Genomic DNA, 23,385 nt, shown 5'->3' with positions numbered 1-23,385 from the left:
TCTTAGCGCGGCGTTGGGGAACTGCTTTGAAATGGATAGCATGAGCGACAGGACGCCGAATGGGATATTATGCATGACATCAGAAAAGTGTGGTTTCCCATAGCATCGAAGACTACGAGCTGTATGTATACTGTCATCCTTTGATACAGTACAAGCCCTTGTCTCACTGAGTTTATTTGAGTCAATCATCTAGTTCCATGTCTGCCAACCACTTTACCGCCCACGACCTCTATGGCGACTTTCACGACACCACATGTAGTCTCGCACTTACAAACAGAAACAGAACATCCCGCACGTCCCTGGACACCTGCCTTTGACTGCATGTTGCACACGCGGTCTTTCAATTCTGCTGCATTGACGCCGACTCTCGGATGTGATTGGTCAACACGGCCCCACCAGACTTGACTTCCTCTTTCACGACATCGCCAAGACTGGAACTTCTTCCTACCACCTTCGTCACTCAGACCGGTCCGCCAAACAATACACTTGGACACAATGGTAAATGACGACTGATCATGAGGAAGCCTAGGCACCTGGCCTGTTTCGCGGTGTCTCGATCGCGCGAGACTTCACAGCTGCAGTCTTGATGAGACCTCACGGACGGCTTGCGAGCAGACTGCTTTCACGAGAAGCACAGCCATCACTGCAGCTCGATCGATGGTCGCAGACTCAGGGACGGCTGTCAGCAAAATACTGGAGACTATGTCAACAACAGCTTATCCTTGGCCTGCTGGCGGCGGACAGGCCTCCAAGGGTTGTTCACAGACTTGATTGCCGCCGAGCGCGTCGGCTACCTTCGTCAAAAACAGTATTACTTGAACCGTCCGGAGTGCTAAAGCGATGTCTAGATTGTAGCGTAGGTATGAAGCGCTTGCGGCTCCCATAGGGCATCGAATGAGCGACATCAAGGCGTTGAGCTTCCGGATGGTCCGATATTCTTTGTCTGGGGCCTTTGGTTATTCAACTCGCAACATCCATTTGTTCGCTGCCTCTGGTTGGCATTCACTCTGAACAAACACATTGTCCAAAATGGGTGAACGAATTGTGTGTTGTTATGCGTTATTCGATCGTATATATACTGCGCGGGGCATCGTCTTGGAAGGGCATCAGTGGACCAAGTTTACTACCTCGATTGCTATCACAGAACGCCGGACGTTCGAATACTATTGAGTAACAAGAGGTTTGACACAAGTACCACGCACACTGATCATCAACACACCAACAACACCAAGCACCGGAAACATCATGTCAGCTCCACAGATTGACACCAGATGGCAGCAGATGGCGGGCAGTCTTGTCGCAATCGCAGCAGGCATACGTGCAGACAGCAGCATCCTTGATCTAAGCCCAGAAGGAATCTTCCGAAACGCCATCACCCTGCTTCAGCAACGACATTCACGGCTTGCTATCTTCCTCGGCACCACTATACCTCTCGCCGTACTTGCGTACGCTATCTACGACAAGCTTGGGGCGGTCTTCAGAGCTTTCCAGAGCTTGCGCCAACTCAAGACCTTTTTCTCCCCGTCGGTCACCATCCAATTTTCGCACCCTATGAGATTCGTTGTGCTTGCTTGGTTGGCGAACAATTCTAAAGCGTCTCCCAAATCGATGGCATTGCAGACATCAGGTAGCCTCTACGAGCATACGAGTCCCAGGAACACTCTCGAATACATCTCACACATGGATGAGACTTCATTGCGCTTCAATGGCCGGACTTTCTATGTTACCCGAGGTTCAGGGCCGGTCTACGAGGAAGAGAAGCTGGTGAGACCTGCCAAGGACATGAAGATCTCGTACACGTCATTCTGGGGCACCAACAACATCACACCTATCAAGGAATTCCTCGCAATGGTACATTCCAACTCCACCAAGAGCAAAGAGACCCTCTTCCACCGCGTCGACCAAGACGGCATGGGCTGGACACAGCCTGTTGGAAAGGTTCCTCGAAGCATGAACTCAATTGCGATGGCAACACAGACGAAAGAAGACCTGGTGAAGGACGTCAAATCATACCTCAGCGAGGAGTCCAAGGCTTGGTACGCTTCGGTCGGTATTCCCCATCGCCGAGGGTACCTCTTCTACGGTCCACCTGGCTGTGGCAAATCTTCCGTGGCATCAGCTCTCGCAGGCGACTTCAAACTTCAAGTGTTCAGTATAGCAGTGTCCAATCCAGCATTGACAGATGATGCACTCGAAGCGCTATTTGCTCAGCTTCCTGACAGAAGTCTAGTACTACTCGAGGACGTCGACAGTGCTGGCATTGAGCGATCGACGCCAGACGCGAAAGGCAAGTCAGACAAGAAGTCAGGTAAGTCAAGAAGAAGGGGCATTACACTTGCGGGCCTACTCAATTGCATCGACGGTGTAGCAAGCTCTGAGCATAGAGTGCTTTGCATGACGTCTAACACACCAGACTCCCTAGACCCCGCTCTTGTTTGCCCTGGAAGAATTGACATGCCCGTTCTCTTCGCCAACGCAAATCACGAGATCATGCAGCAGATGTTTGCAAAGATCTTTGCTGACCTTCCAGGCGATTCTACGATCAGCTCACAGTACGACATCCCGAAGCTCTCCCAAGCCTTCGCAGCGAGCATTCCGGAGGACAAGCTCACACCTGCCGAGCTCCAGAACTTCTTGCTAATGCACCGGGCTTCCCCTGTTAACGCTGTCGAGAAAGCCAAGGCCTGGGCCGAAACCCTGATCGAGACCAAGGCTCAGGGCCGTAACGTGTCACACTTCACCGGTCAAATCGGCGAGACAAGACCAAGCCCGACACAGGCAGCGCCAACGACAACGAACACTGCAATGGCTCCGCCAGCTATGCCGGAGCCCGCACTCTCCATCTCAGCCATGAAAAACGGATTCGCTATGGCTCCAGGTACTCCCACCCAGATCAGTCCCAGCAACACCACACTCGTTAAGGCGACGCAGCCACCGACCGTAGACGAGCACAATCCTGACGATGACCACTCTTCTGATGACGAATCCTCTGACGACGATGAAGAGAATCAGTCCCCAGAAGAGCTCAAGATGGAGATCAAGGACCTCAAGGCGAGACTCGCACGTGTCAAGAGACCCCTGACCGACTACGGTAGTACTCATGGTGGCAGGAGCTTGTTCGGACGTGATTGCATGCCGGCACCCACGCAACAAGCATTCCATAGGTTCTAGGTGTACGATATCATCTGGGACTCGATTGGAGTGGGAGGTATTAGTGTATGAGTAGCGATAGACGAGCGGGAAGTTGTACATATAGGGATCACAATCGTTTTCAGTCCAGACCAAGTATTGCGTATCGTGTGACCTACGACCGTGGTTCGCATTTTCTCCACGCTCAGAATGAATTGCTCCTTTGGTAGTCCTTGTTTCCAGAGAGCCTACGTGTAGTTCGATCGGAAGTGCGTTCTAGAGGGCTGCTGAACGAACGCATGCCGCGCTGTTCCCTCGAATGCATCAGTCGGACCTCGCTACCTAGCTGCATGCCAGCGTGTTGAAGCAACGGCCTCCGCTTCGATAGGTGGTGCACGCGCTCGGCGGCGATCAACTTCGACTCATCGCTACGACGCTGCGGATGAGGCGTCTTCTCAGGCGTCGGAGCATGATGGCTCACAAAAACGACGTTCGTGTGTATTTCCCCGCGCTCCAGTCTGCGTTTATTTCCCTCGCGCGTAACTTATTACACGGTTGTGCATATCAGAACTTGCCTCCATGACTGCCCAATCCGGAGCGCAAGATTCATCTCGTGCTCGCAGGGGTTGAAGGTTGTTGGAAATTATTGCAAGGTGTGTGGCGTGGTCAGGCTACGCAGCCTGTCACTCTCCATTGCTCCTGAGTGGTACCAGGCCCTCGACGGCAGGAATTAACTCCTACTTGGTTTTTTTCGACTTCCGCAACATCGCACGCTGCGGACTTGTGTTTCTCCCGTAAATTTCGAACGTTTAATCGTCTACTTTATGCCTTCGTTCGCTGTATAGGTTGCTATTGTCGTAAGTTATCGTAAGATGTCGTAACCTCGATATATATTTTTAATCGTAGTACCTATATTGTCATGGCGGCACTTAGGGTAGTCTATTATCCGAAGTGAGCCTAGATAAGGCTCCGCTGTCGCGATCCGAGCGTGCACATGGGCAACATCCCATCATCAAAACTTGAGGCCACGTACGCTAAGAATCAGGTGACTGATTAGTCACCTGCAGCCTCTTCAAGAGCAACACTTGTCCATTCTAGATAGACACATGCAATACACAACCTGCTTTTGAAACACCCTATATGAGCCCGTACAATAACTTCCCACACTTCTAACGTGATATCCGCTAGTGTGAAGCTTACGAGCTTCACGACCTCGTCTTTTGCCTGTTTAGGTGAGCCGGTAGCGCGGGTCTCAGCGGGCCGCTTGCGTAGCCGTGACATATATTTATAGTTTCTTCCGTGTTTCGAAGTATCGAACTCTATAAACGTAAGTAATAGCTTATTAAACTTTGAGCAAGTCCCGCCTAAGTATTGCTTAGAGTTCCGAAATACTAAATCTAGAACTTCGATATGATGTAAAACTTAGCTAGAGTACTTTCGTATTGAAGTAATATATAGTTAGAACATTAATTAAAGAATAACTTATTATCAGATTTTCCTAAAATTTTAGATTCAACTTATAATTTTTCGCTAACTATAACTTATAGTTAGACACTTATATAACTAATAGTAATTTTTATAGGTTATAAGTTGGTTATATATATAGAAGTAAGTCTAATAGCGACGCGACAACCTAGGTAAAATAGGTTACTTCGGCGACGCGAGGTAGCGAGGTAGTCGCAACCCGTATAGTTTTGCAAGGTAAAATCTACGCGAAAGACACAAGTCCGCAAGGCGCGATGTTGCGGAAGTCGAAAAAACCAAGTGGGAGTTAATTACTGCCATGCCTCGAAGGTCTGCGGAAGGGCTCACCCAAACCAATGTCCGTCGGTATGTAGTTGCGGAAGTTGTTGATATGAAGTAGAGTTGTGTCGATATTGGGCCACTGACTCAGCATGGAGAGTTCAGAATTCATTAAGAACCACCTCGAGATTACAGCCTGCGAAGTGTAAGTCATGTTCTATGCGATAAGGAAGTGCTCTTTCGTAGCACATCCGCCACGAGGATTTAAGGCGTAGGATAAGAGTTCAATGTGCGGGAGTGTGTCCGCGAGTCATCTCTGGCACATTAACAGGGTGACGAAGATTGGAAGAAGTCGGCAATGGTAAGATCATGATTTTTTCGATAGACGGTTCGATGCTCTAGCATTCATCTCAAAAAACTACGAGGTGATTGGACTCCTTGCCTACGTTGACCTCTTCAGCAGATTCTTGTGAGTATTCCTCAGATGTGAGTGCAGCCAGCTGTGCGAGGCTTTGCATGCCCTGCATGAGTTTGTCGCGCGGCAGTACGGTTGCCTGCGGTCTTTACATCAACGTGACTGTTCGCTCGAAGACTCCATGCTGCGAGAGTGAGACTGATGTGAAAGAGGAAGAAGAAGATCGTGACAGTGTTCTGCTGGTTCGGCTTATAATTAAGCAACCCACCTTCCAGATATGGTTTGGGACGATCTCCCCCTAAACGGCGTCCATTAACACCGGTATGTGGGTCGTGGTGAGCAGATGTTGATGAGGAGGCTCGTAGGGAGTGAGATGTCTGTGTGGTCCAAAACGTGTCCGTAGAGGAGAAGGTGACATGGTCGTGATGGGTCGTCCTTGTGCAAAGAATGCTAGTCTTGATGAAGTTGATGTGCAAAATAATGTTTCCAGACAGGAATAGCCAGAAGCGCATGGCGCGCAGAGTGTAAATTGGCGATCAACGCTTTCTTAGACCTCCTTCTTCGTGTTAAGCACGCGTAGTTCTACAGCTGGACGTCGAGAGGTCGCAATACCGAACGGGACGGCAGCTCGGAAACAGAAACGCTGGCTAGTTCTACAATCGCATTGAGGGGAGACATAGTTCCAACGAGAGCTGTGGAGGGACATGAATGGTGGGAGAGGCAGGAGAGCAGCTGTGCTTCTGGAAACGACAGCGCGCAGCCGTGGAAGACGTGTTTCTGTCGGTGTACACTGTAGTACACGGAGGGGCATAACTCCAACCAGGCAATCGAAGAGGATGTTTCGCAGGAGATAGAACTAACAAGATAACCTGGCCAATCGCAGTCGCAGGGGTCGAGGAATCGAAGTCGAAGTACGGCACATCGCAGCGCACCCCAGTCGCGGGCGTCCATGTGCAACGTGAGCACAGCCTGCCGCCGCCGAAGTGCTGCTGAAGAGCCTACTGGCGCGACATGTTCGCCAGAATACGCCATCCCCAACCGCGCGCAGCCTCACGCTCCACCGATACCAATGCCACGCCTGATCGCGAGCGCGAGCCACCCAGGAGCAACGCGGTGGAAACACCGCTCGTGAGCCCGCTCCAGATGACATTCGACTTCGAGCTCCCGTCGCCCTCCTCCACCATCGCCGACGGCTACCCGCAGCTGTCGCCCTTCTCCCCCATCTTCGAAAGTTCGCCGTCAGCACCAGCCCCCAGACCGCAGACCAGCACTGGACTTGGCAGTATACGTAATCAGGATCAGCATGGCAGACACGCTGGGCTTGGTTCTCCTGGAGCGCAATCGCAGTCACCGCCGATGCTGCCTCCCATACCGAGAGTGGCTAGTGGCTACATGAGCTCGCACCTGAACGAGAATCTCAAGCATGGACCGCATAGTAGCAAGATACCACAAGGCGGGGAGGCTATGGCCCACAACGGCAGCGACAGCGCCATGAAGGCACGCCTGAGCTTCGATTGCCCAATCGACATGCTGCCGTCCTTCTCGAGGGATCCAAGCTCCGCATCGAGGCCCAAGACCGCTGGCGGCATACCTACCTCCAGCACACCAAAAATGGAGGCTTCACTGTTTCCGACCAAGGCCACTGCATCGCTCTTCCCATCGATTCCCCCAAAGCAGGAGATACCGCTGTCTTCTATATCGCCGAATGTGCCTGCCATGAACAGACAGTTCATCGACAGCCGAGACAAGCCCTACAGTCAGCCGCCGCTGAGGCCGATCATGACACAGCACAACCATAGCACGCCCAACCTGTATCAGCCTCAATCGCCCGCCATTGCTCGTGGACCGACGCCAGTCTATAGCTCTTCCAAGAACTTCATAAGTCCGCAGCCGAGCCTGCAGAACTTATCTCAACGGACCAATCTGAGTGGCTCCACTGCGAGACCAAGCACACGAGCTTCTACGCAGACTGCACAGGCGACTTCTTCGGTGACCACTATTGGTACTCCGTATCAAGATACTGCCGCCTCTTTCCCTCTACCACAGCATGTCATGACAAGACCTAAGACTCCAGGCGCAGCTGCGAGAATCGGGGGAGTGTCTGTGCCTACCCACCACACTTCATCCTCTAGGACAGCAAACGGCGCCAGACCTGTGGAAACGAAAGAACCCAAAAAGAAACGGCGGCTGACACTCAATCCGATGGCACTGCTGCAACGACGGCAGACGAGCCAGCTTCCCGACGAGCTGCTCAAACAGCGTCAGGAGCAAGAGCAGGCACTGCAGAGGCAACGTGACCTCTTGGTGTCTGGAGTGAATAAGCCACCGCCTGATTTTGATCCACGGATCAAGGGTAGGTTGATCCATGATTTCAGTGCCCCAAGAGGCAAACGCAATACGTTCGACGAGGTGATGATGGCGTCGATGATGGACGACCCTGTCGCAGAGGGCACTCAGAGCTCGCCCATTGTGCCAACGCTTTCAAGCCACCCGCCCCGCCGGACTTCTCTTCCACATCGCGGGTCCGACGGCGAGCAGAATGAGCAACGAAGTGTGCACACGCCGGCTTTCAGAGAGCACCTGGATGAAGCCCCGGAATCTTCCAACCGAATCAGCTCGATACAAGCTGAGAGCCTCGAAAATAAGGACTTTCTGCAACGGGCTAGCAAGCACAATTCCGCGCTGACGAACTTCTCGCAGGAAAGCGCGACTCTGCCGCCTTTTGCTAGGAGAAGTCAAATATTGGATCCAGGCCAGGCCGCCTTTTACAACGACGAGTCATCCAAAACATCGACCTCCAGCGATCAGGAGCGTAGCTCCAGTCTTGGCTCCATCAATCAAATAAGTCCGGTGACTGCGAGAAGCAGCCAGATTGTGCAGCAGCTCCAGCAGGCCGATGTTCGCCAGAGTCAGAGTCCAGTGTCTCCGGCAAGCCCTGGCAGACCCGGCGACACTTTTCGACCAGTCTCCGGGCTTAGTCCAACGCCGCCGTCCAGTGATCATGCGCATTCCGTGTCTCAACTTGCACCACAGGCACCCAGTGAGAAAAGGCGGGGCACTAACGAAATGACCTCACGGCCATACTCTGTGGTAATCGCACCACCAGCGATATATACTGTTTCCGAAGGCTCGAACGAGAGCTCCCCGGTTCAAGGCCATCCGCAAGACTTCAGCGAACAACAACCCCAAGTCATAATGCGAGGAGTCTCCATTCGGCAGTCAGAAAGCCGTGAAGGTCTGGGCATTGCATCTCTGCCACCACCTTCAACGCCAGGCTCGCACAGTGGCGACAATTCGCCTGGCGAGCAGTCATCAATTGAACGCACTAATGGCATCCCTACGCCTGAGATGACCCCAGAGCCTGAGGCTGTGGCGTCGATACAGTTCAAGCCAGACAGCGAGCAACAACCGAAGTTGGTGGAGAAACGAGCGTCTGCTGTCGGTCATTCACGAAAATGCTCAAACGTGCCAAGACATGCGAGCACGGCGTCGAGATTCTCGTTCCAGTTCGGTGGCAACGAAAGTGCAGCTCAGGAGCAAGCGCTGGAAGAGAAGCACCGCAAAATGCGTAGTAGCCAGATCGCACAATCGATGCCCAGAGGGCGTAGTCCAGACGAGGATGATGAAGACGATTTCGATGAGGATGCCATGTATGACATGGATGAAATGGAATTGGAGCATAGCCAGGACGAACCAGCCGTCGAGCCGCCGCCCAAGGCTGCCCAGAGTGCAAACTATTTGCAGCAAGCGCGACAGGTCCTTCGACAGCAGGACAGTGATGATGAGTCTCACTACGGGGAGGAGGTTGCTGAAATCACGGGTGAAGGCGACCTGCCCTATCCGGATCATCCTGCCTTTCGGACACTATCAGCAGTGTTCAACAACTGTTCACGACCCGACTCATACGTCTCCCAGGGCGGTCCTGGAGGCTATTGGCGTGATAGCACCATTGACAGCTACATGCAGGACGACAGCAGCCAGGCAGACCAGGCGCCCGCCGCGAGCCATAGCTTCAACTTCGGGATGGAGAGCACCTCTGGCCAAAGTGTGGTTGGCACGGAACGATCGCAGATTGTGCTTTCCCCCATACTGTCTGAATCTGGCAAAAGGCCGACGCTACCAGCGAGAGACAGTGGCAACAGCGAACGCAATCGTGCAGCAAGCGGCATGAGCTTTGGTCAAGCGAGTACCACGGGTTCGAGTACCGAGCGAGGTGCATCAGCTGGTGCAAGCACTGCAACGATAGACCGAGAACATATTGTCAGCGGGATGAGCTACTCCAGCATCAGCGAATCGGTCAAGTCACCATTGCAGAGCACATTCTACAAGCAAGCCGAGTCTGCGAAGTCATCGCCCCATATCGCCTCGGAGCCTTTCAGTCCATCGTTCCCAGATGAACATGACAGCTGGCTCAACGACAGCGATCGTGTCATGAGTGGGCGCCTCGCGTCTCCTCCGCAGAGTCCGCAGCGCGAAGCCGCGTTGGTCGGTCTCGAAGCGAATAGCCGGACGCGCACCAGCTCTTCAGATACCGATGGAAGCGACGAGGACCGGGAACAGGCTGGTCCAGAGGGACAGCATATTTCAGGCAGGTCCGAGGTGAATCAAAGCACAGCCGAAGACCAATTCCATTTTGGATATCCCAAGCGCAGTCCGTATAGTGATGGTCGGCGCAATGGCTCGATATGCGCTCTCAGCTTCAGCTTCAGCGACTCGCCAGACAAAAGCCGACTGGGCTACCACTCCAATGGTAGTGGCATGAGCTTCGAGGAGTTCGCGAGAGGCGGATTCTCTCAAGCAACCAGTCCAGTGTTGCCGAGCCACGAAATTGATCAAGCTCAAGGCAAGATGCCCAGTCAAGCAGCATCACTAGCGCTGACGCGAGGGTACGGTAATAAAGGCGCGCTCAGTCCATCGAGCAAGACCACTGGCTCCCCGACTTTGCCTTCTGGCCTTGGCCTGAATATGTTCGCAGGATTTGACTTCGACGACCAGTCGTCAACCGACCAAGAGACGACGAGCACTGCCTACACTCGCACGACTTCTGCCAACACTGGTCTCCCCGCCGCGGGCAGCGAACAAGGGCAGCAGAGTCCTGCGGCACCTCGCGCAGACTCGAGCGCGCTGTCGAATCACACATCTCCCCGTTCTAATTCTGCCAGTGCTGTGTTGCCGACCATCGTTGCCCCTACCACTCAAGCTGTGACTATGCAGACGAGCGGCAGCGATGGAAGTCTGGGTGAAGCAGACCCCCGAGAATCCGTGACGAGCCAGGACACGCAACCTACGCGGCAAGATGTTACCTCTCCGGAAGGTGTTCGATCTCATGTCGACATCACTGCGGATGACATGTATTTCGACGATGGCAACTTTGATCAAGATATCAATGGGGTGGATCGTAGCAGCATTGACGAAGACGCGTTCGATGACGACAGGTTTCTCTCTCGGCCAGGATTTATGAATCGCTACATGCACAGTCGCGATCACAGCGGTTTATCTGCACTCAGCGCTGGAAGTGATGGGCCTTATCCCACATTTCCCATAGCGAATGCGCAAAGATTAAGTCAACGCTATTCGCAGATGATGCTGGAGGATCTGCCACTGCAAGCACCAGTCGATCCCAGATATGTCCCTCAGCGCAACCCCTCGGAGGATGCAAAGCGACTAGGCATGGGTAGCAGAGTGCCGCCAGCACCCGTGCCAGAGACAGACAGGAAAGCTTTCACTCGAATGCAGCAGAGTTTGCAAAACTATCACTCTGCGCTTGCTGCTGCCGCCAATAAAGCTGCAGCCGAGGGTCGCTTTGTGCGAGCGCCAAGCATCTCTGCAGTGCACAACACGGACAACGGCCTGTCACTGCAGATCAACGATGGCCCGATGAGTGATGACAGAAGCGTATATGCCGCAAGCAGCATTGGGGATGACAGGAGCATCTACTCGAACGGCGAAGACGGCGGTGAGATTCACATGCCATATCTCAGCACTGGCAAAGGCCCGGATCGTAACGGCTCTACCGCCTCGCGTGCTACTCACTTGACGAGCTACAGCCCTACCAAATTCAGCTTCGACTTTGGTTTCGACCAGGATGCGATTACGGACGACATCAACGATAATGCATTCACCGATGATGACATGTTTGAAAACGACGACGATCTCGTGGCTGCTGCGAATGCCGAGGTACTTGCTAGCGATGATGGAGGGTTCTACGGACAAGAGTTTGGCTTTTATGGAAGGCCTCGCAGCAATTCCGATGAACTGCGAGCCATCAACGGCGGCTACTTCGGCGAAGATGGTGACGACGGCTTGACACGTAACAAGAGCTTGAAAGAGCCCAGCCTCACTCCCATTACAGAGCGGTCCGAGTTCAGCACTCGCAACAGCTTCGTAGGCTCGGGTTCCTTTGGTCCCGGCCAATTTGGAACTCTGTCCCCGGCTTTGGCACGCTTCCCCCATTCTCCAATAGATGGACACGCGCCAACATCCTTCGACGAACTACGAAGACTACGAGGTCAAGCCTTCGGTGGCGGTGGCGGACCTCGCAGTAGCAACGGCAGCGCCAGGAGTGACAGCAACCGCTCAAGTTTCCAATCCCTGCAAGCTCTCAGTCCCAGCGCCGAGCTCAAGCCCGGACCGCACGGTTCCGGCTACTTCGGTGTCCCACTACCAATGCACTACGGCTACAACACCGACAGCACCAACGCCTCCCGCAACTCCAGCATCCCAAACAGCGCCCAACCCGTAGCCTCCGGCCTCGGCTTCCAGTTCAGCGATAGCCCGCAAAGCGCGGCTTCGAACAACAGCCTGCCGTTCGGCGGGGATCTGGACGCTACACCTAGGAAGAACTCCATCCCGAAGCTGGCGGAACCAACCACGGCGAGGAAGATTGCGCATAATGCACAAAGTCATTCACGATCAGGCAGCGGGGCGGATTCGGTTACATATGTCCGCGAGCCGGATCCGGAGCGGAATGGGAAGGAGCGTTGGGTGCTTGAGAGGAGGAGGACGAGTGAGCAGGGACAGCTTGAGTTGATTGGGAGGGAACTTGTACAGGGTGGATGGATTTGAAGAGGGGAGGGTTGTTCTTTGTGAATATGTTGTGGGGAAGACTATTTTGCCCGAGTTGTGAGGTGAGGCACTTCTTGCGTTTAGCGTTGGCGTTTTGTGAGAAGATGGGGATCGGAACGGGAAGGATATACCAAAGCCGTAACGGGATCTGCTGTAAAATGATTGGGCTGGAGTGAAACGGTACCAGTGTTGTTGTTGAGTTTACTTTTAGCTCTTAGCTTGGGCTGCTGCATTTGTGGAATAGTGTCTGATGAGGACCATAGTGCATAATACTTCACTGCATCGATGAGATCTTGTTTCCTCGTGTAGGAATGAAAGAGACAGACACGTGCCTTGACTAACTTGCGTGGCGTCACGCTCGAGGGCTCTCAACATGTCGTCCCGGCCGAGCGCTTCAAGCATCCACCGCGAGAAGTTGTCGTGCCAACCTCCCGGCGTGCAGCGTGACGATCGATATAGGGCAAGATGAAGAATCTGGTGAATTGGAATTTGTCGTGGATGATCTGCAGACTTTCAGTAATGATGACCTGCTACGGAGATCGAGATGTACTGCAGTCAGGACGCTTTCAAGACCTCCTCTCAATATCCTTGGTCGCATCCAACCCCTTACTCGTCACAAACAAAAAATACGACTCCTTGAAATTATCCACATGATTGAAAAACCTCGCAAACTCATTCTTCTCCTCCTCCTCCCTGAAGATCCTCTGATAAATCTCCCTCTCCTTGAAATCCTGCAGCTTAGCATCATACTTGCTGAACTCCAGCGTGGGGCGATCGTGCTTTGATGCTTGCTGGGTGTTGTAGCTGTCGAAGACGGGTCGTTCCAGAAGTAGGCCGAGACCTGGTACTTTGGGGATACTGTAGCGCGCTTCTGTGAAAGATTTGTCCATTTGGTCGAGTTGGCCGCCGGAGCGGACGAGGATGGTGACCATGCCGACCATTTTGCGGATTTGGTGCATCATGAAGGATTGGCCGTGGACTTTCATGCTGAGCCATTCGGTTTTGTCGTCTTCGGGGCCGTCGCCGATGAGGACGGGGGTGGTGTTGACTTGGAAGGATTTGATGTGGCGCTTGGCGCTGGGATCTTTGAAGGTTTTCTGGATAGTGTAGTTGTGGTAGTTGCGGGTGCCGAGATATCGGTTTAGGGCGTCTTGGATGCGGGCGATGCGTTGTTGGGGGATGCGGTAGCGGCGTTTTGCTTGGATGTAGGCGTTTCGGAGTCGCTTTGTGGCGGCGCGAAGGCGTAGGGTGCGTTCCATTTCGGGGTCTGCGGCTGGTTGTGCAGTTGCGATGGCTTCTGTGGTTGATACCTCTGTTTTGACGGCATCTTCTTCTGTTTTGATCTCTGGGAGGCCGATTCCGGAGTTCACCACCTTCTTCGGTGCTGTTTCGTCCTGGGCTCCACTCTTCACATCTGCTTCCACCTTCATGTCCGGTTCAGTCTTCGCGTTGGCCTCAATCTTCACTTCTTCGCTAAGCTTCGGGTCATTGATGATTATGGCAGCTTCTTCGGTCTTTTCATCCTTGGGCTCCTGCTTGATCTTCTTCTTGCCCTCCTTCTCAGGCTGCTCGTCATCGGGTTCTGGTTTGGCCGTCTTCGCGCTAGCCTCTTCTTCACCTTGCAGTGCTCTGATCACGTCCCATCTGATGTCCTCGTCGATCGTCTCCAGTATTGGCTTGATGTCGGTCTCATCCACATTCTGCCAGAAGCCTTTGACCTCCGCTTGCCTCGCCTCATAGCCTTCTCGATCGCCTACGGCATCTGCTGCAGCTTCTATCTGCTTGGCCAGCCAGCTGCTCGGATGTGGCGGTAGGAAAGCATATGATGGAATCAGATACTCGTACCAACGACTGTCGCAAGCTTGATAGCAGGAGAAGCTGCCGATTGTCCTCTCGATACCCCAGACTCTGATCTGCGGGCTCAATGCTTCGTTGATCTTCTCCACAATGTCATCGTCCTCCACAATCAGCTTCAGACTGATCATGTTTCCTGCCGCATGCACGCCCTTGTCCGTTCTCGCACATCGTACCAAGCTGCTCTTTTTGGGATCCTCGGCATTGGCTTTGCTGATTGCACCAGCTTTGATGAAAGCCTGAAAGAGGTCTCCTTCAATGGTCTTCTCGGTACCCGATATCTGCATGCCTTTGTAGCCAGTTCCAGAGTATCCGATCAAGACAGCGACTTTACGTTTTGGTCGTCGCTCTTCGGCATCGATTTCGTCCTTGGAGAACTCTACGCCCTGGCCCTTGGCACCTTCGCGAAGTCGTTTCTCGGATGCTTCTTCATTACGTCGACGCTTGTCTGGATTTGTGGCACTTGGTCAGACGTCAGTTCAGTGATCACAGCCCGGCGATCAATGTCCACTTACAAGTACTCTCCTCTTCCCATATCGCCTTTCTTATGGCGCTTATTGTCGTTACGTCCGCCTCGTCGCGATCCGTGGTGCATGCTGCTGTCGTTGAAGTTGCCTTTCCTCTTGCGATCATTGCCCTGGTTGTGACGTGACTGATATGGCTTGTCGTGCCTCTTCTCACCGCGGTCGTTGTTCGAGCGGCTGGATTCGCCATTCCGGTCGCTTGATGAAGCCTTCGCAGCATTGTCGATCTTCTTGCCAGCATCATCGAGTATCGCGGTGGAGTGGTCCATATTGCCAGTGACATGCGTGTGGAGAGGGTGTATTGATATGAAAGTGTGTATGTAACTAAGTGAAGGTCATATGCAAATTCAAGCTTCTGGATCTCGACCCCACGTCACGGACTCAGCTCCGCCCGATCTGCGCATGGGCGTCGAGGAAAGAGCAAGCTTGTAATAAGCATCACTGCCTTTGTGACTGCCTTTGTCCTCCTTCATCAGCACCACTTCACTGTGTGTGCTCGACAACCGCACCGCACACGACACCTCTCACCCATCCCCTGGTAGTGCGCCTCGCCGCATCCTCCACCGCACCTCCAACATCGCATCGTCGCACCCATCCTTAGCACACCTTGCGCCGACATTTCTCGACATCGCATACCGCAGATATGGCAGAACTCGCGCTTGAGCTGATCCGCACCACCGTGCGCGCCTTCTACCCGACAGAGCACGTCCTCGTCATCGATGCGCTCGCCGTTCTCTCCACCGCCTCCGACCAAGATCTTGCTTCCATCCTTGGGGTACAGCCCAAGCAGCTGCGACGGTCATGTGGTCGCCTGAAGGAAGATGGCCTGCTCAGCGTTCAGACACGGCAGGAGAAGCGGACCGACGGTACAAGCGGATACATGATGCAGCCGGGCAAGGAGCGTATGACGAATAGGGACTGGTACTACCTCAACTACCACCGCGCTATAGACAGCATCAAGTATCGCATGTACAGGCTCGACAAGCACATCGAGAGCATGGGCGCGCCGACAACCGAGAAGAAAGATCTTACCTGCTTGAGGTGCAAGTCGGCGTATACATATCTAGAGGCCTCCGACTCCCTGGATGCAGAGACCGGCGCATTTATATGCAAGCGCTGCAATGCCACGCTGGAGGATATCGACCAGGAGGAGCGCGCCAACGAGAACGAGAGCATGAAACGGCTTAATTTGCAGATGCAGAAACTCACCAGCCTCATGCAGCAGATCGATGCTGCAGTTGTGCCTGAGAACGACTTTCAAACAGCACTCAGCAAGCAGATCAAGATCGCGCGGACAGACGCCAACCCTGGTGCCAGGACCGAGACTGTCGATGTACCCAAGGGCGGCAGCCTACAAAGCGCGAAGGGTATCGAGATTCAGCCAGAGAAGATTGCAGTGCAGGTGCAAGACGATGAGGACGTTAAGAGAGAGGCTGCCGCCAAGGACGAAGCTGCGAAGAAGGAGCGGGAGGCCAGACAGAACGCGCTACCCGAGTGGATCTCTAAGAGTACCATTACCGACAACATGACAGTCGTAGGCGCGAAAGAAGCTGCAGAACGGAGGGCGCGTGAGGTGCACGCAGGCGGAGCGATCAAGGAAGAAGGCGGCGAGAAGAAGCCCGACGCTGGCAAGCAAGACGACGTCATGGCGGACTACTGGGCTCAATTGGCAGCGGAGAAGGAGAAGGAGGCTCAGCAGACTCGTGAAGAGGAAGAGGAAGACGACGATGATGAGGACGAGTTTGAGTTTGAAGATACGCTGGCAACTGGCAATGCTACGCCTGCGAATGGTGCAGCTGCGACTTCGACGGGCATGAATACGCCTCTCAATGCTGAGAGTAGTAATGCTACTGACGACGAGCGAGATGCGAAGAGGCCGCGGGTCGACCAGGTGTCGAATGGTGCGAATGGAGCGGCTAAGCCTGCTGCTGATACGCCTGCTGCAAGCGATGAGGACGAAGACGAGATGGACTTTGAGGATGTCTGATTCTGCGAACATGGTTCACTGGATGTGGGATTTGACGACTTAGCGAGGCGTTGGGCGCTTACTTCCACGAGCGAGAGACCTCGTGCAAAATTATTCTTGCGACCACAGAATGTACTATTATCATGACTGACTCTCGTACACCCCATTCATCGCGGCGTACTTGTCCTCTCATATCTCCAGTCGACATCCGCCCTCTCGTACTGCTTTCCTCCTCGCCCTGGTTTCAGGGTTCTGGCGCGTCCGTCAAGCTACGTGCGCATACCAAAATGTTGCAGGCGCCTGTCGACGATACCGGAAGTCCCCTCTGTTTGATGTAAGAATCTGCTTATCTTCAAGGTTTCGTTCTCGACTCACCACATTCACTGATGCATCATTGTAGCTGTCTGGCAAGTACAAGATCATGTAGTACCCTTTACTCACTGCCTTTGCGCCAGCATTAGTGATCGTCACATACCGAAGGTAGTCGCTCGTTCACTACTGACTACAGACGCAACATGCACTGCAACGATGCTGACAGGTATATCAAACGTGGACCACATCCTCTAACAGTGACCCACACTCCTACCACAACATCTACCCACACCTTCCTTGCAACTAGCACACCAAGATCGGCCATACTAATCCTTCTGACCTTCGACTCCTGACAATCATGTACCCCACCTGGGCATCCCCCCAATCCTCCTTCAACCCCTATGGGAGCTTGAATGCCAATAGGGGCGGGATGTACATTCCTTACGACCCTTCAAGAAATCGCGCCCCGACTCTTGATAACTTGGGGTGGGGAGGATCAGGTTGGACTCCAAATTTCCAAGCTGGGGCTTTTGGTTCGGGCCTTGGGAGCGCATACCAGCAAATGTCGCCACTGAGCTACGGCGTCCCAGAGTATGGTCGTCATGGCTGGGCTACTAGGCAGGGGTCGAACAATCGCATGCGCCCATGGAATCTGTAGGCTGTCTAGTCTCGTCTGGGCGACACGTTGTAGCGTACTGTATTAAGAGCAGAGCTAGGCGTTCTCTTGTCTTGTCAATGCAATGACATTGTATCGTGCTTAGCTATTTTGATGTTCGGACGCCGCTGTGACCTCTCTTCTTGATAGGGGTATGGTGATGTACAGATGATGTACAATGAGACAAATCATGACAAGACAGGCACGTTCAGTCGCGTGCTGCTAAATGCTCCCAGATATGACCGCTTGCGCGGCTCCAGAGTGCAGACTAATAATGCAGTAAACATGCAGTTGCAGATAGAGTATTGGCATTTACATACTCACGTAGCCCGTAGCGTCTAGAAGTCCTCACCACCTTCCTCTGGGTCGAGCCATCCACGGCACATCTCCACAGCACGCGACCACTTCTTGTACATCTTCTGCGACTGCTCGGGCGTGATATCAGGATCAAATACAGCACGATCCTTCTGGTTGATTGCCTTCAACTCATTAAACTCCTTCCAGATATCAACAGCGAAGCCTGCCGCGATAGCCGCACCGAGCGCAGTCGTCTCGCGCATAGCAGGTCGGTTAACTGGGATGCCGATAATGTTGGCCTGGGTTTGCATGCACAGGTCGGAGTTCGACATGCCACCGTCCACAGCCAAGTCGCCAAGGGCGTGGCCACTGTCTTTCTCCATGGCGTTGAGAATGGCCTTGGTCTGGAAGCAGGTTGCCTCCAGGGTTGCTCGTGCGATGTGGCCTCGCTGCGTGTGCTGGGTGATACCGAAGATTGTGCCCTTGGCGTCGTCAATCCAGTAGGGAGCGAAGAGACCGGAGAATGCAGTCACGAAGACGAGGCCTCCGTTGTCATCGACGGAAGCTGCCAAGTCCGAGATTTTGTGGGAGTGGGTAATGAAGCCCATGTTGTTCATGAGGAACTTGACACCTGGTATTCTGTCAGCTTTTGTGTTATCGTTGGATCATGTACTGCTTACCAGATCCTGCCACGGCGATTGAACCCTCCAGTGCATAGACTGGCTTTCGATTGCCGCCAAAGTCGTATGCAATGGTAGCCAGCAGACCGTGCGTAGATATGACTGGCTTCTCACCAACATTGTACAGCAAGAAACAACCTGTACCGTATGTGTTCTTTGCGCTTCCAGGTGTGAAGCCTTGCTGTCCGACCAATGCCGCAGACTGGTCACCTAGACACCCTGCGATCTTGAGTCCACCGAGCGGTCCGGTCGCAAGCCTGCCGTATGCCTCCGGATCAGAAGACGGGACGATGCGGGCCAGGTGCAGTTTATTGATGTCCAAATCGAAGAACTCGAGCAACTTCTCGTCATACTTGACAGTGTGTAGATTCATGAACATGGTTCTCGAAGCGTTCGTGCTGTCCGTGACAAAGTAGCGCTTGTCCTTGCCGTTGAGGTTGTAGAGTAACCAAGTGTCAACAGTTCCGAATGCCAGACGACCCTCATCGTATGCCTCTTTCACCTTTGGCACATTCTGAAGCAACCACACCAACTTGACCGCCGAAGGGTATGTGGATAGTGGCATACCCGTCATCCCCGACAAGTTAAGCCCCTCTGCCTTCTCCTTCTCTTTCAGGTCTCTGACAAGTCCTTTCGTACGAGTGTCGGGCCACGCGATTGCATTGTGCAGTGGCTGGCCAGTCTCAACATCCCACACCAAGACCGTTTCTCGCTGGTTCGTGATGCCCACAGCTCTGATATCATCGATATCGTAGCCCTGCTCGATGAACGATGCAGTACCTCTTTTGATGCATGCTTGCACGCTCTTCACAAGCTCGATCGGGTCGTGTTCGTGCCAGCCTGATTGGGGGTAGTGTTGCGTGAACTCATGCTGATGGCTTGCGACCGGTACTCCGGTGCCATCAAAAATGATGAATCGGGAACTGGTGGTTCCTTGATCGATAGCACCAATGAAGAACTGCGCGAGAACGTTTTCCTTGCTGGTTGTAAATCGTGGAAGGCCTGGCCTTTGAGGCCGACTGCTGATCGACGGTGTTCTTTCGACCTTTTGTGTCGCGGCTGCGGCATCTTGCAGAATATTGCCATCCGCGCTAGGCATGTTCGTCGGTAGCGCTTTCGATGCTTCCTCAAAGTTGACCATTCTCACAGGAGCGATGGTCCCGAGTTAGTGGAGTGTGTAAAGCCAAGCGGGCGTTGCGATGCGCAGACGGAAGGAACAGCCAAATACTCGGGCAAAACTTGACGGTAGGAAGCAACTTTGCGAAAGTGGTTGAAGTGGTAATGGTTGCGCCGAGAGAGGCCGAAAGAAAAGTATGGCGATTCTTACCAGCGTGAGTAACCCGCGAGCCAGGAGAGGGTCTTCCAAGAATTAATGGCCTTCAGGCTCTTTCTGGAATCCGTCATAAGCGCTCATGAGAGGCGCGTGACGAAGTGCTAAAACATCGGAGGGATGGTGACATTGATGCCAAAGGTCCACACTCCCCACTGTCGTTGCTTTCCTGTGGGGCATAGATACGGCCAACACGTGGAGGACCATTTTGTTGTGTGTCCATCGTCAGCATCAAGCAAATTCATAGCCGTGGACTTTGATAAAACATCCAGAACAGCAGCGGTAAGAGAGATGAAATGGTCCAGGCGATGCAGGCACTGTCGTTGTTTCTTCGGCCAGGCGTTCACCGTATCAGAAGCCTCGAGAGCGGACGCGTTCGGTGTCGGTATAGGCTCTCCACTAACCGATCGGTTCGCTGCCCAAGGACCACATGCCTGGTACGATATCGTTCGTGGTCGATGTGTGAAGAAAGAAAAGGAAGCTTCATGCAGAGCCAAGTATCGTTATCGTCCGCGGAGATGAGCTCCGTCTTCCCCGCAGGGATTCTGTGCTGCAGAGTCGCAACGTGATGAAATCAACGGACCCTCTTCAATCGAAGTGTTCTCGAAAGACTACTGTTTGTGTAAAAGGATTCTGTATCGTGTGGATGAGTCTTATCACGCTCCTGTGATGATCCTGCCCGGCTGGCACGTGACATGCCAAGCCCCATCTGGAAAAGTAAGCCCGACACTTGAGGCAGCACCTCTGCAAAGCAAAGCTCTCGTTGCGGTGACCTGTGGCGGAGCTACATTTACGGCTAATTAGAGTGATTCCCCATGAATTGGCACTTTGGGTGAGTTGAATCAATCCCAACTGCTTCAACGACGGTTGCTGACTTCCCATCAGCGGAGTGGGTACGTTCAACTTCGACTTCAAGTCGTCGGGAGTTGCCTCTAACATTATACTAGTTAACGCGCTGGCCTGCTACCTCTTACGAGCAAGCTGAATAGCCAGTTCCCGTTAGTTCATATCCCCATGCAGCATATGGTTCAACCTAACAATGGCTCAGTCGGGAGCGTGGTAAGTTCAACTTCAGCGATTTCAGCCCTCCCTCGTCCTAATTATACCGCAGTGTTCGAATCACACAGGTGTCGTTGTACACCCTGCAATTTGTAGCTCAGCTACAATCTACTATCTTTTTGCCTTTTCCTCAGTTACTAACGCTAGAGTTTGGTTCAGGTCACTTTTATCTACCTTGCCAGAAGGTTCTTGGTAGTGTGTATTGTATATCGATCGTTGCCGTGAGTCGATCGTCGTGGGTCAAGTTCATGATCAATCTTTTGCTTAAGTTGTTGAAGTTGGATGAATGCTTTTGGAGATGGACTTGCCGCAAGAACACAGATGTTTGACGCTAACTCTAGATATCACGCAAGAATTCGAAGACCACGATACAGTTTGTGCGTGCCATCGTTGCTACAATGGCACTGTTTGCTGTGACATCTTCAGAGAGAGGTGCCACCCCACAAGCGGAGGTGTCCAAGTTCACAACCACGACGCCATTTCACCCCTTGCCGCGACACACAACCTGATCAAATAAAACCAGTTGATTACAATACCCGACAGTCATGTTCGTTCAGTCGCTCTGTAAGTGCATTGATCGTGGCAGTTGCATTCAAGAAGCGATGTTGAGAAATGACGCTAAGACGAAAAGGGAAATTTCTCGACCAATGCAGGACGGGCGCAATCTGTGACTTCTCCTTTCTCACTCTCACAACATGTTCCAAGCGTGACCTATCGAAACTACATCGCGACATCAGCAGGACATCGCATCTACCGCGCCGACGATCTCAGCTTGTGGACCTGAGCAGCCCTTGACCCCGAGCGCCGCCTGGTAGCTTCTCGATCCATAATTGGTGCTAGAAGAGATGGACAAAGCAGCGAGGACCACGACACGTATGGATCTGACAAGATGAAGTGACTCTCTGTCATGGGGACCCTGTGCACTCGTTGCAATGGCTTACCATTGTGCTACGTCTGCGCGACCGAGAACGAGTAGAAACGACCGGTCTTCAGAGCACGAAGATAAAGCACGTGCACACAGCAATACCATTCTTGCAGGGACAAGAACAAGCTGAGATGGTACAACAGTAGGCCCACGCTTAGTGAGCCGCTGCAGAAATCAAAGAGCACGGCACGACAACGGAAGCTTGGGACACGCCAGTCGATAAACACATCTATTTGTTGAGGAACACAAGTACTCCATGCAAAGCTCAAGTCGGTGGTCACTTTTGCCTACGCTGTGCTAGGATCTATCTGCGTATTACGGGCCACAGACACATCTTCGGCTGGAATTGTCATTGGACAAGCGCACGTCTTCCGCAACGGGCGAGGGCCCCTGACAAAAGAGGTGGCCGCCGTGCTTTAAGCAGCGACAGTAATTAAAGCGTGTGCGAAAGGATCTAAGCACCGTCGGCCTAAGCAATTCTGTAGAGGGGCGCGTCGTGTAACGCTTCCGCTTCTATGTTTACGGCGTTTGCTGCGCTGCGGTACATTAGTCGCCGCTAACAAGAGGCCAGTCTGTGATTGTACAGCGGCCACCTTTTTTTGTCAAGAGCCCTTGGGGGTAGCAGAGCACGATTGCTACCTGTTGAGAAGCGGTATTGCTTGCTCGAACTCTTGCACATAAAGTCTCCAACAGTCGCTAGAGAAGGCGACATCGAACCTTTCGGGCATCTGGTGAAGCGCTTCATCCTCGTGTGTATTGCTAGCAACTTCACGACGCAAGCATGCACGACGCAGACATGCACCAGCGTATTCGAGTAAAAGGGTGTACTTCGAAGTTAAGGCGGAGCGCTCGACGGCAACCATCTTTATCATCAGCTCTCGGAGCTTGAGCATCCACCTTGGAGAACCACAAGCACCCTTTGCCCTCGATCAGGCCAATGTCGAATATGTCTTCCTAGAATTGGCCTGCTGGAACGACAGAGCATGAAGCGCATCATCTGACATAGCATTGCTAGCTGCTACCACGCAAAGAGCTGACGCTCGCACTACTATACATTGCCGTGTGAATCAACGAGATGCTGGTGTTCCGTCGTTGACGCCTGTAGTGTTATCGGCCTCCCTGTTGGTAAGTCACATTGTTGTTCCTGCATCAAGGGATACTTCACTGACCATTGTGTAATATGCGGAATGTACCCAAAGTCGGACCAACGTACAACGCACACTGGAAGAGACGAAGGCACTGTTCTCAGCGGACACTCCCTGAGCATGGGATGCTGAGCGTAACTTCAAGAACTCCCAGGAGCAGCAGCATACATGTACTGAGATGAGTCTAACGCACAGGCAGAACTCCATCAGCTCACATAAGGACGCAAAATCGATTCATCATGAGGATTCTCTTGTTTGAAAAGTCGTATGGTCATATCGCATGCTG

At 53.0% G+C, this 23,385-nt stretch overlaps 5 protein-coding genes across 5 annotated transcripts; 3 read left to right on the top strand and 2 right to left on the bottom strand.

The window, feature by feature from the left end:
- Window positions 1-1,245: 1,245 nt before the first annotated feature.
- On the top strand, window positions 1,246-3,171 carry CLAFUR5_05496 (putative mitochondrial chaperone bcs1; the record flags this gene model as incomplete). The annotated part of the gene is made up of 2 exons (XM_047904644.1): window positions 1,246-2,308; window positions 2,423-3,171. 2 exons carry the CDS (start codon window positions 1,246-1,248, stop codon window positions 3,169-3,171), a joined length of 1,812 nt encoding a protein of 603 aa, XP_047761931.1.
- A 3,127-nt stretch (window positions 3,172-6,298) lies between these two features.
- Window positions 6,299-12,352, top strand: CLAFUR5_05495 (uncharacterized protein; the record flags this gene model as incomplete). Its single annotated transcript, XM_047904643.1, has 1 exon — window positions 6,299-12,352. The coding sequence occupies one exon, from the start codon at window positions 6,299-6,301 to the stop codon at window positions 12,350-12,352; it is 6,054 nt and encodes a 2,017-aa protein (XP_047761934.1).
- Window positions 12,353-12,918: 566 nt separating this feature from the next.
- Window positions 12,919-14,999, bottom strand: CLAFUR5_05494 (tRNA pseudouridine synthase 1; the record flags this gene model as incomplete). Its single annotated transcript, XM_047904642.1, has 2 exons — window positions 12,919-14,668; window positions 14,722-14,999. 2 exons carry the CDS (start codon window positions 14,997-14,999, stop codon window positions 12,919-12,921), a joined length of 2,028 nt encoding a protein of 675 aa, XP_047761933.1.
- A 374-nt stretch (window positions 15,000-15,373) lies between these two features.
- On the top strand, window positions 15,374-16,717 carry CLAFUR5_05493 (Transcription initiation factor IIE subunit alpha; the record flags this gene model as incomplete). The annotated part of the gene is made up of 1 exon (XM_047904641.1): window positions 15,374-16,717. The coding sequence occupies one exon, from the start codon at window positions 15,374-15,376 to the stop codon at window positions 16,715-16,717; it is 1,344 nt and encodes a 447-aa protein (XP_047761928.1).
- Window positions 16,718-18,001: 1,284 nt separating this feature from the next.
- CLAFUR5_05492 (putative glycerol kinase) lies at window positions 18,002-19,781 on the bottom strand (the record flags this gene model as incomplete). Its single annotated transcript, XM_047904640.1, has 2 exons — window positions 18,002-18,591; window positions 18,641-19,781. 2 exons carry the CDS (start codon window positions 19,779-19,781, stop codon window positions 18,002-18,004), a joined length of 1,731 nt encoding a protein of 576 aa, XP_047761927.1.
- Between the last annotated feature and the right edge of the window lie 3,604 nt (window positions 19,782-23,385).

Source organism: Fulvia fulva, chromosome 5 (genome assembly GCF_020509005.1).
Source record: "Fulvia fulva chromosome 5, complete sequence".
Lineage (NCBI taxonomy): Eukaryota > Fungi > Ascomycota > Dothideomycetes > Mycosphaerellales > Mycosphaerellaceae > Fulvia > Fulvia fulva.
This window is presented reverse-complemented; position numbering and strand designations above follow the sequence as displayed.